Source organism: Cajanus cajan, chromosome 2, assembly GCF_000230855.2.
Source record: "Cajanus cajan strain Asha chromosome 2, NIPB_CcT2T_4, whole genome shotgun sequence".
NCBI classification, from domain to species: Eukaryota; Viridiplantae; Streptophyta; class Magnoliopsida; order Fabales; family Fabaceae; genus Cajanus; species Cajanus cajan.
The window spans coordinates 77874457-77886306 of NC_138518.1; the positions used below are offsets into that span (position 1 = coordinate 77874457).

General features: G+C 34.1%; 1 protein-coding gene across 2 annotated transcripts; it reads right to left on the reverse strand.

Moving 5' to 3' along the window:
* Positions 1–1274: 1274 nt before the first annotated feature.
* LOC109807929 (uncharacterized) lies at positions 1275–8196 on the reverse strand. 2 transcript variants are annotated; one of them, XM_020370661.3, is made up of 11 exons: positions 8038–8196; positions 6809–6963; positions 6427–6599; positions 4795–5213; positions 4544–4619; positions 3805–4151; positions 3159–3616; positions 2874–3036; positions 2638–2799; positions 2463–2551; positions 1275–1658 (listed from the first exon to the last, which is right to left on the reverse strand). In XM_020370661.3, the coding sequence occupies exons 2-11, from the start codon at positions 6919–6921 to the stop codon at positions 1511–1513; spliced, it is 2148 nt and encodes a 715-aa protein (XP_020226250.1). In that variant the 5' UTR covers positions 6922–6963; positions 8038–8196; the 3' UTR covers positions 1275–1510. The 2 variants fall into 2 exon arrangements, with proteins under 2 accessions (XP_020226250.1, XP_082925290.1); XM_083069164.1 differs by lacking the exon at positions 8038–8196 and adding an exon at positions 7644–7925.
* Between the last annotated feature and the right edge of the window lie 3654 nt (positions 8197–11850).

Here is an 11850-nt window from a genome sequence, read left to right on the forward strand (position 1 = left end):
TACTTAAGCAGTCAAACTATTTATTGAATGTTCTAAACCTTGTTGATCGCTCCAAATCTAATCGACAACTAGAAAGACGTAATAATAATAATAATAATAATAATAATAATAATAATAAGTGACATGACGTAATTTAAGATTAATAATAATAAATATTAATGAGGCATTTAAATTTTAAAGTATAAAAGTTTTCATATATATTATTACTTTAAAATTGTAAAGTAGTATGTGTTAGATCCTAAATTCAAATATTGTAATTCCATTAGAATTACTATATATTGTATTTGATCTCATACTTTAAAATATAATTCTATATTATGTTAAAATATAAAATAAGAGTATGTGTAAGATCCTAAATTTGAATACCCTAATTCTTATGAATAAAAAAATAGCATATTGTTAAAGTTTTCCTCAAAATAAAATATAAAATTGTGGTTGATATCAAATCATATTTAAATAAATTCGCATTATAATTAATGATTTACTTTGTCAAATTTTACAAGATGAAATACAAATTTCAGGAAGATTTTCCCTATATAATTCAACTGATTTTGTCTCGATCACAAATTTATAATATTTTGAAATACAAAAAGAAGTAATGAACCAATTGTACACCGGAACAGATATCTATTGATATTCAGTTCAAACACCAATTAAATTAGTTTAATAAATTAAACCAGGACCTAAATGTCTCGCTCATTCGGTCAATTCTTAAAGTACTGTTGCTTAGAGTTTCACTCGAGTTTGGCAGCAATGGCTATTCCTTTCCAAAGAGATTACTTGCATGTTTGGTCACGACATGATTTTTCACGCCTCCCTTATACTTTGCTTCTGCATCCTTTTCTTATTCTGTATGTGAAAATACATTATAAGTTTACATAAATACAAATTTAAAAGTATTTTTTAAAACTCTTATACTAAAGAACAAAAACACCTCTACTTTGTCTCCAAACAGGTTCAATATCGCTAAGTTACTCAAGCTTGCTTCTGCATCTTTTTCTTATTCTTTGTGAAAATACAATAACGCGGATCAACGATGCGAAAACAAATATGCACTACCTAATGCTCGAGCAAAATTGGTGAGTTGCTTTCATGCAAGAAAATTATGAGTAAATACACAAAACAGTGAGCCTCTACAGGTCATCTTATATCCCAAAGTATGAATTCATAAATAAAAAAATCCCAAAGTATGTTTATTAGAACGTATGTTTATTAGAACCATGGTAGAGTACTGAAATAACTTATCTTTGCTACCATATTATGGATAAATAGAGGAAGTTAAAAAGGTATTCTCCTTCACCGGTTGCGCTATTATTGAAGAATCGGACAAGTCATGTACAAAATTTCAGAAACAAGCATGCAAGTATGCATGCTTGTCCATCATCCAAAAATGGATCGGAAAACTACTTAATCCCTATTACTGTCAAGGCTATGAATCAAACTTGCTCCTTTAAAAGTTCCAAGTTTCATTTGTTTGAAGATTGACTTTACCGTATTCCCCCCGCACCACCTATTCTTCTTTCCATTTGTTAACATATCTGAGAAAAGCATTTGCAGGGTTCTGTCTAGGTGGAGCTCTAACACGAGTAGACCTTCGAAGCACAGACTCATCCAAAATCTTGTGCATCAAATCCTTCGATCTTTTCTGGAATTCCAAGCTGTAAACATACAGATAAACGAATGAATCTCAAAATTCAAGGAGAGAAATGATTAAAAAAATAAAATCTCAACAATTAATAAAGTGAACAGAGTCAGCTTACAAAAAATTCCATTCCTTGCTCTGTTCCAAAAGTTTCAGAATATTATCTAATTCAAATGTTTGTTAGATAAAATACTACAAATTAGTACTACTAAAGTAAATTTACATCCCAACAGAAAAAGTGAATTACAATTTTTTGGCAAAAACTAAATAATATTATATCAATAGTTTCCCCGCACTTCTCTTCGTTTTGTCAACTCCCCTCTCACCCCCACTTTTTCTCTTTAATTTCTCACGGTTGTGTTTCACACTCTAAGTATACAGTTAAAGAATAAAGATAGAAAGTTTATTCACAACATCTAAATTGGAAACAAGATTGATGGACATCACGTTATTTTTATTCTATCATGGTCAATAATACAACCACATTCATATTAAATTAGAGTATATAATATTTCACTCAAGCCACAGCAAACAGCTCCAGAATATTGATTAGCCAACTTGAAGATCCTTCTGCATAATAACAACATTAACAATCTAACATCACGTACAACAGCAAATTTCTGATTTAGTCTTCCATTTAAGTTTATCTGCTTACAGCATGACCTTAGTGGCGTATGTGCACATTGGACTACAAGTGTGAAAATCAAGGTTCTGCTGAAGTATTCATCAAGATATAGCTTCATTACTAATTTACTACACGAATAGAAAACAAGGAAAAAGCTACCTAGGTATTCATACATAAAAGAAAAATCCAACTTACCATATTTTGTTATAATATTTTTCTAATTGTTTTCGCAGTGCCCTTTCCCGCTCACCCTTGCAATTCAGTGAACTCATCAATGCATCAAGCTATTCAAGCAAACCAACAGGAAATTAGAAGAAAAAAAATGTGGACAAATAACAATGCAAAAATGGAAATCTATTTCATCTAGTACCTCTTCCTTACTGCTGTAGTATCCCCACTCCTTGGAGTCACAGCTTTCAACAAATATCCTCCCATCACGACGGAACCACCAATACCTATTGTAATCTCTATCCTTACCTAATGGGCTTCTACGAATAATTCGTTTCTCCATTTCCCGTTCAAAATATTCCTTCTGTACAATAGACACAGTCAATAAAGATCAATTTAATGAATAGACAACAATCTAAACAGGGAGATAGGCAGCACCCTCTGTTCTTCACTATTCTTCTCTGATGGATTCTTATCACCCTTCAACTGTTTCGGTGATTCCTTTCTGGATAATTCTTTTCCATTTTCCATTGGTTCTTTCAGCTCTGAATTTTGCTTCTTAGGCGTCTTTTTTGAAGCAGTATTTAAATGGTTGATCCCACTGCAAAATACAAATTAATTTTTAGAAGGAAATAAAATGAAATGTAATAACCACCAAATAGAAGAAGGTATTTTGTAGATACATATTGGCAAGCAAAAACAGCACATGTGATAAAATCTAACCTTCCACTCAATGGATCGTTTTGCCCAGATGATTCTATCTTTATCTTACTTTTCTCTCCCACATCACCATTTTGTGCTTCTCCATTTTGTATACCATGCATATTGTTTGTAAGGACATTTGCACCGTTCATATGATGCCCATTCACATATCCATTGCTTTCTGCCTCAGCTTTCAACCGCTCCTTTTCTTCTCTTCTCCTCCTAGCTTTTTCCAGTGCTTCTTCCCTTCTAGTGGCCCCAAGTGCCTGCCGCTGTTCAATGATCACATCTAACTTCTCCCTGAAAATTGCAGATCCAACTGTTCGATTGACCAAATTGCATAAGATTTCTAGTTTAACACTGGCATCCACAAGGCCATAATGTCCCCGTTTTATAGTTGCTTCACAGTGCTGTAGTTCAGGAATATTGATCATCTCTAGGAAATTGCATAAATATTCTGTCCAATTAATCATTGTAATCTGAAAATTAAAATGAATGAGATATTGTCACAATAAAATAATGATGAGAAGAGCATTAACCAAGTTACAGAGGATACTGAAAAAAGAAATATTCAACTGGGTCAAGCCATCTCAATATCTCATAAAATATGGACAATTGTCTATTAATAACAGTAACAAAAAGAAATGTATGTGAGTGAGATGGTAACCTTAGACTTCAACTTTCGCTTCTTCACAGCCGAGGAGCATTCATCATCTTCTTTGATGAGAAGTCGAAAAAGTGCTGCATGAGATTCCACAAGGAGAACCACATTGCTATCCTTATGGCAGACTGCATTTTCAAAATCTTCTAGAGAGAATGGCCACAAGTGCAACAGTTTACCAAAAGAAGTAAGAAAATCCCAAACCATTAAGAGATCCCCTACGCAACTCATTGGAATATTGAAGTCTCTTGATGGAGAAGGACGATCAGTGAAAACAGGATCATCTGGACTAGGCTTCACCAATAAATCATCAATGGGGTATTTGATTGGTTCATCCTTGTGTCGGCCGTTTTCTGAAAATTTGTGGTCACAAAAACCTTTTATTTAGATAAAGTCATATTGCAAGAGAAAGTAGTTTCAAGGTTTTTTTGTTAAAAAGATATTTATGTATAATGATAGCTGTATGATGTAAAGGGAAAGAAACATCAGACCATTCTAATTTCTAAACCACGAGAAATCACTTTCTACTTTGGTAAAAAAGGAGAGATGCACCTGCATTCTCTCCATACCACCCAATTCCAACAAAATAGACCGAGAGAATATAGAGGAGAAAAATGAATAACAAAACTCTAGGCTTATGAAAAGTATTTTATCAGGAAATGAATGAATTAGACTACTGCACACAATAAAAGGATAAAATCAAATTAACGTGCAGCTAAAACTGGTTTCAGTCTATAAGCCTTACCTTTCTCCAGGCCAGAATCAACGACTTGTGCCCCAACCAACTTCTTCCTTTTACCATCACTGTCTTCCAGTGATTCCTGGAAATGATAAATTTAGGACAAAAAATAATGCACTAAAATTAATTAACAAAATAACAAACCAATCATAAAAGCCAACTCATGTTCTTGTACTCTCTCAATTATCAATGATATTATACTATTACAGAAAAGCAAAAAAGAAACAGAAACTCTGAATTTCCCTTATCATGTCTACCTCATTTTTCCTTTTCTTGGAGCAAATTAAAAGTCCGTCTTTGAAAAAAACTCTTCCTCTTAACTCCTCAGGAATGTCAGTTGAGATTCCATGATTTTTTGCCAGTTCATCATGCAAAACCCAAGGGGCATTCCGATATGTAGACTCCCGAATAAAAGATTTCAAAATATTTCTACTAAAAAGTGGTTTCTTATGCACCAAATCTTCTGCGCTGACTTCTGCTCTTTCACTTATATTCTTGTTTTTGTCAAGCCAAGCTACCTCATAACAGAATTTATCAACTCCTTTCTGAATGACTTTTAATATTTTGCATGGATGTACTCCATCATCTTTTTTCCCATGTAATTCAGCACCCACAAACAAACGCTTCTGCAATTTTTCAGCAATAAAATCAGCAAGATCCTTCAAAGGGAGCATGCCTGCAAAAAAAAAAAATCACTAATCAGTCCAGTATAAAGTGAAAAATACAAATTTTTGGGTGAAAAGCATTATATAATCAAACTTGAATCAACAGCTGGCGTGCATATGTCTAAATAACATTTTATGTTGCAATTCTTAAACTCAAATGGTTTTTGTAGTTGAGTTTCTCAATTCTCAAAAACATGTCTTTTTACTATTTTTTGTAACTTCACTAAACAAATTTAAGCAGTCTTAACTCCAAAAAAGTTATGTCATCACTTAACCACTTCAACTTAATCTCTGCAAGTGCTGCCAGCAGTATCGCTCAAATAGTTAAAAGTCTAATGACCAAAAATATGACATACCTCAAATACAAGATTACAAGGAGAACAATCAAAATATCAATGCTCACAATGCCAAGAGCTTCTCCAAGAAAAAACAAGTCTTGTTTATTAATTCTTAAGATAAAACTAGAACAAACTTTCATTTTCTGTACAGCATTCTACGATCAAAAGTTAGGGCCTTCTAATATGACAGCTCACAATGAAGCAATATGTATAAAAGGGTACATCAAAACTGAAACTCGAATTGTCTGAGTGACAATAAAAGCAGACATATATATTAACATTATGAGGACTATCCTGACAGATGTACATGAATAAGCTTAAAGTCTTAACAAAGATGTATGACTTGTTTAACCAATAAACAGTTGCTGAATATTGTGCTGAATAAAAAATGGAACACTTAGTTTCAACCAAAATAAGAACTCCAAACAAAATAAGAACAATACGAGACTGGACAACTACACATCCAAACAAAATAAGAACCACAAATTCAGTGCAACACAAAAATCAAAAGCTACTTTAATTTCTCTGTTGAATACCATCATTGGATCAAAATAGAATAATTTTTTGGTTGAGCGATTCAAGTTAGTAGCATAATACCTTCATCTCACTAGTCCTACTGTGGTACAAACATAAATTCTATTTCATATTTTCATACAAGATACATTCTGAAAGAGGCATTTATATACTGTATGTTAACCCTCTACATTAACCACTAAACGTTCTCACAAAGTCAGCAGATTCAAGAGGGATTAGAATTGCAGACAACATTATAATTATTTATGCAGAACAATATTTTTTAAAGCAATACATAAAGTAAAAACAGGTATGCATCATTGTATCAACATATATTCATTCATCACAAAACTCAGAAGAGAATAGCTCTTACTGTATTGAATAATCCTTAAAGCAGTAGTCATTAATTCTTTAGGAATCTGTTGAACTTTCTCTGTAGCACGTTGTTCAGACACCATGGCTTCCTCATAAGTCAAGACAGTTTTTCCAGTGACTTTACACATCCAAACCCTCTGGCGGTATAGATTTAATCGCTTCAAATATTCACTACTTCATGTTAAGGAGCCATTATCCTTTCATTGCCATTACCAAGTATGGAATGGCAAAGACATATTATCAATTAACTTTGCAACAACTTACCTAAGATGCTAAAAAGTTACACAAATAAATCCATCTTTTTAAACCACTTCCTATTTAAAGACAAATAAAAGCAATGATGCCAAAGTAAAACAACACTAGATGACTGTATAGGATACTGATAATCTCGAAATATTTCTTTTGTAAATCGAATTTGGTAAACAAGCTCATCTGGCTTCAAATCCACAGGAAGCTCTGCCAAGGCAAAAGGCTTTCTCCTTAAAAGAGGCATTGAGGAAGAACCTCAGTTCTCGTCACAAACATGCACCCTACACTGAGAATTTAACAGAACCGAAACCAGTCAGTGGTATGATTCTAGCAGTTCCATTTGATGAAGGGCAAAAAATAAAAGAATCTCAACAGTTCCAGAATAAACAATGAGCAACCACCAAACAGAAGCCACTCTAATAATCTACCTTAGCACTACAGCTAGTTCTAACTGTCCAAATTAAATTTTAAAAAAATATATAAAACCTATGAATTTTGACCAGGAAAAACATATTGTCTTCATCGTTTTCTATATGATCTCCATCACTCACAAGCAACTCAAAAACTAAACAAATGAATACATAAGCCCAGTGTAACGCAAAATAAACATATATTCACTTAAAACACGCTTTGAACTGCATCACAATCTCATGTCATTCAAACTCACTCGTCAAAGCTATTAGTCTCAGAAGCAGAAACCTTAAGAAAATCCCAAATACCAAAACAGATAAGCAACAACGACGAAAACCAATCCACAACAATCTCCACGACAAAATTGAAAAACACCATCCCCCTAAATCCAGTCTAGAACCAATGCAACAAGCTAAAAGAAGCGACACAAGATTGAGACAAAACCCCATGCCTCCAGTTCCAAACCCCAAAAAAAACAAAGGAGAGGAGAAGAACCCAATTACACATAAATATTTATTTATTCATTAAAGAAATGCACGCTACGTAAAGCCCTACATTGGAAACAAAAGAAGAAAGCATCGCAGAGTCCCGCGAAGAAACCCCGACACAAGAGAATAAAACGAAACCCTAGAATGCAACCCTTTTAGGGATCTCAGAAGACGGAAACTATGGGGACCAAAAGACGCAAACGGCGCTGCAAAACGCGGAAGCGAATGTGGAAAACGCAAAGAAAGAAGCGAATGAAGGCGGCAGACACATTCGAGGGAAACGGCGAATCCGAAGCGAAGAGAAAATGTGGAATCGGCGGAAAACCCCGGTTCCCGCCACAACCGAATAAAAGGTAACAGTTGATAATAAATTAAATAAATAATAAATAGGTTAAAAGTTGCAGAGAGAAGAGAGAGAGAGTGTGACTGTGAGAGATGCGAAGAGAGAGAGAGGATCTTACGGTGAAAGAAGTTGGTGAATGTTTGAATGGGAGAGGCGAGACAGTTGTGTAGTGTTGTGCCTTCGTTTTGTATATTCGGAGTTGCGAGCGAGCCAAGAACTTTCTCACGTTTTCTCTCCCTCCTTCTGTCTGGGAAAGTAAACACATTTTTTATTTTTTTTTATTTTTTTATTTTACGTACTTTTAAGAATAAACAATATTTCTATTACAATTTTTATATTTTAATATTATTGTGGCCCTCACCTCTTACACGTGTTTATTCTTTCAATTCAAATTTTGAGTTTTCATTTTCAACCACACCTGTCCTTTTTTTTTGTTTACAGTAATTACGTGGAAGTAATAAACAATTTAAATATAAAAATTAATATGTTAAAAATAAAGTGCTGCAAATATATAAAAGGAATTGTACAAGACAAAATAAAGATAATGCTATTAGTTATTTATGTTATTTGGTTATATCAATACTTGAGTATTGATAACAATTGTTAGATTCGTTGTCTATTCCATGTGATTTTTTTTTTATTTTACATGTGTTAATTTAAAATTTTGATGTGTACTTTGCGTTAATAACTTATTGCCTTAATAAACATTCCTTTCATATTTTTGGTTTTGCTAAATTAATTTATCTTTCCTATAATGTTGATATTTTCTATCACCAACTTACGTAAATTCAAGTGTCAAATAATTTATACCTATAGTAAGGTTAATAAGTCGTACTATGTTAATATTTAAATATTGTTTCGTGACCTTCTTCTAGAAAAATATAACTAATAACGCCTTTGAATAATTTATCAAATGTTACAAGGTCAGTCTCTTTATTAATTAAACAAGTTTGATGCAATTATATTTTAACATATATTTTGTAACGACCCGGCTAGTCACTACACACGGCACGACACACTAGAAATACTACATTGAAAGGAACAAGTGTATACATATAAGGTCTAGAATATATACATATACATGATCCAAGTCTAGATAGAGTTAAAGTGTACAAAATACATCAAAGGCTACACTACTGGGTAGCTAAACAACAAAAGATCTAAAGGATCAACTCCGCCTGCCCGCTACAGACTCACCATCAGCCACCAACATATCCCTGATCTGCTCCCATACATAGTATGATCATCACAGTCCAAACATCATGGAAACAACAAAGGGTAAGCTAGTGTAAAGAAATCAACACACATATATAGCAATATGATAGAAAACAGCTACAACTATCAGCACATCCGCACAGCTTATACTACACCACAGCAATTCAGCAATATCAGCACCGCTTAGCGGCAATATCAGCACCGGCTTAGCGGCTATAACAGCACCGCTTAGCGGCAATAACAACACCGACTTAGCGGCTATAACAGCACCACGATAGTGGCTAATAACAGCACCGACATAGCGGCTAGAATAGTACCACCATAGTGGCCAAACACAGCATACAACTCAGCATTTCACGGCACAACACAGCAAATCAGCATACAACACGGCTAGTAGTATTCAACACAGCCAACTACTCACAACTCAGCTCATCATTTTAGAGCACAACAATATTCATCAATTATAATACATTTAAAATCATCAATAACAGCCCAACTCAGCACAGCATTATACATCTATCACAGCTTAACATCATATTTTTCAGCAATAACAACTAGTCAGCACAACATAAACATCCATTTCAGCTTAGTTTAGCATAAAACAACCTCTCTCATCAATTTCAGCAAGGTTTAACAGCTAATAGCACATCAATTCAACATCCTCATGTGCGCTCGGCGCACCCATGGTTGCGCCCGGCGTGACCGCCTCACGCGCCTGGCGCAATTTAGAATTGTGCCCAGCGCTTGCTAGACAGAGACTCCATGGAGTCTCACGCGCTCAGCGTGCCTAGGCTCGCGCCCAGCGCGGGGAAGGCAGAGACCTCCCCTTGGTCTCGCGCTCAGCGCGACTAGGGTCGCGCTCAGCGCAGAACCACCACCCAAAAACAAGTCACATATTGCCTGCGCGCTCGGCGCGATCCCTGACCTGCCCGGCGTGGGCCAACCAGAGGCTCACCTTCTCAAGCTCGCCCGACGCACACATCTTTGCGCTCGGCGGCTTGTCAAAAAGGAGCCCCCAGGTGGTCTCGCGCCCGGCGCGAAGAACCGCGCTCAGCGCGAGGCTCATCAGCAACCCATCAAGTTTGAAAAATTTGACCCAACCCTGCACAAACAACCAGAAAAACAGCATGCAATCCAGCCAAAAGTTCCCACTTCCATCAAACATCAACAAAAACTCCCCATTTTCAACATGCAATCACGAACCATCAAGAAACCCAAAAATTCCCTCAAAACCCCAAAACCTCAAAACCCCATTTTTCAACAACCTCAGCTCAGATTTATCAAACAAATCAAACCATCAAGGAGTTCCTAGAACTCGTTTTCAGTCCAACACAGCAAAAGACTAACTTCCCTTACCTCGGTGAAGAAATTCGAGCTCCGGGAAGTAGAAGACAATGTTCAACGGGGAAGAAAGAGAGAAGAAGAAGAAGAAGCTCCGCACAGCTCAACTAGAAATCCAACTCCTACTCTTGACCAGCACCTTGAATCAAGCAACAAGAGTGAATCAGAAATGAGAGAAAGGGGTGAATGAGAGTGTTGAGTGCGAAGAGAGTTTGGTAGTGAGAGTGAGAGTAAGAGAGGATAAGGGTAATATGGGAAGGAAAAAGATAGGGTCTCACATATTTTGAACAAAAATAATCAAAATCAATTAACAAAAAGTTGTCTAAAAGAGCAATAAAAAATGAATACTTTAAAAAAATAAAAAATAAGCTAAATTGTTGATAGGCCTATTAAATTTATTAGACTTTTAAAAAATCTAAAATTTGAGGCTTTCAATCAAAAAGACTTCCAAAAAAAATAACATCTTTAATAAATAAGTTAAATCGATAAATTATTCAACCTATTTGCACTCCTGCCTATGGAAAATGCTAGTGATAATTTTTTTCAACACTTTTACATTATTAGTCAAAATTTTAGTAAGTTTTGTCTCGCTTAATTATAAAGAGAAATGAAAAAATACAAATACTTGAAATTACTACATTTACAAAATTAAATTGGCTAGTTATACTAATTTAACTAGGTCAATTGATCAAACTGGGTCATTTTTATAAATAACTTAGTTGTAAAGTGAAATATAAAAAAACACAAATATTTAAAATTATTACATTTACAAAACTAGATTGCTTAGTTATACTAATCTAATTAGATCAATTGACCAAATTGAATAATCTTTATAAATAATTTATTGAAAGAGAAGTTAATAAGTTAATTAGTTTTGGAAAATGGTTGTTAAACTAGTGTTTTCCATGTTATGTTAAGGTTTTTTCTAATTAATTTAAAATATTTGACTGTTGTGTGTGCGTCACATGAAAATTGTTATATCACTATTACTTTTTAAAAACATTAATGATACTTGAGTTTTTCATGTAATAGTCTGGTAAGATAATTTTATGTCTCTTAGTGAAAAAAACATAGTTCTATTATAGTGTTTTTAATACTAATATAAGCTTTTCATTTATTTCTTTTGTCTTGTAATTTGAAAGAAAAAAAATACAAAAAGTCTTCATTATTATTAAAAAAAAGTTAATAGAACAAAAGTTTTTCATTAAGAGACATAAAATATTTTACCTAACTCTCACATATATCATAAAAAAAAAGTAGGTATTACTAGCATAACATTACTAACATAGAAGTTTTTCACATAATACACATGTGACAATTAAGTGTCTTGAATGAATTAAAAGAAAAAATGCTAATGCGGCATGCTAGTTTAACT

Excerpts from the sequence above, each read along its gene's own strand:
- LOC109807929 (XM_020370661.3), bottom strand. The coding sequence starts at position 6,921 with ATGCCTCTTTTAAGGAGAAAGCCTTTTGCCTTGGCAGAGCTTCCTGTG. Across the intron at positions 3,617-3,804 it reads AGCGAAAGTTGAAGTCTAAG|ATTACAATGATTAATTGGAC; the intron begins GTTACCATCTCA and ends TTTAATTTTCAG. Across the intron at positions 3,037-3,158 it reads AACGATCCATTGAGTGGAAG|TGGGATCAACCATTTAAATA; the intron begins GTTAGATTTTAT and ends TGTATTTTGCAG.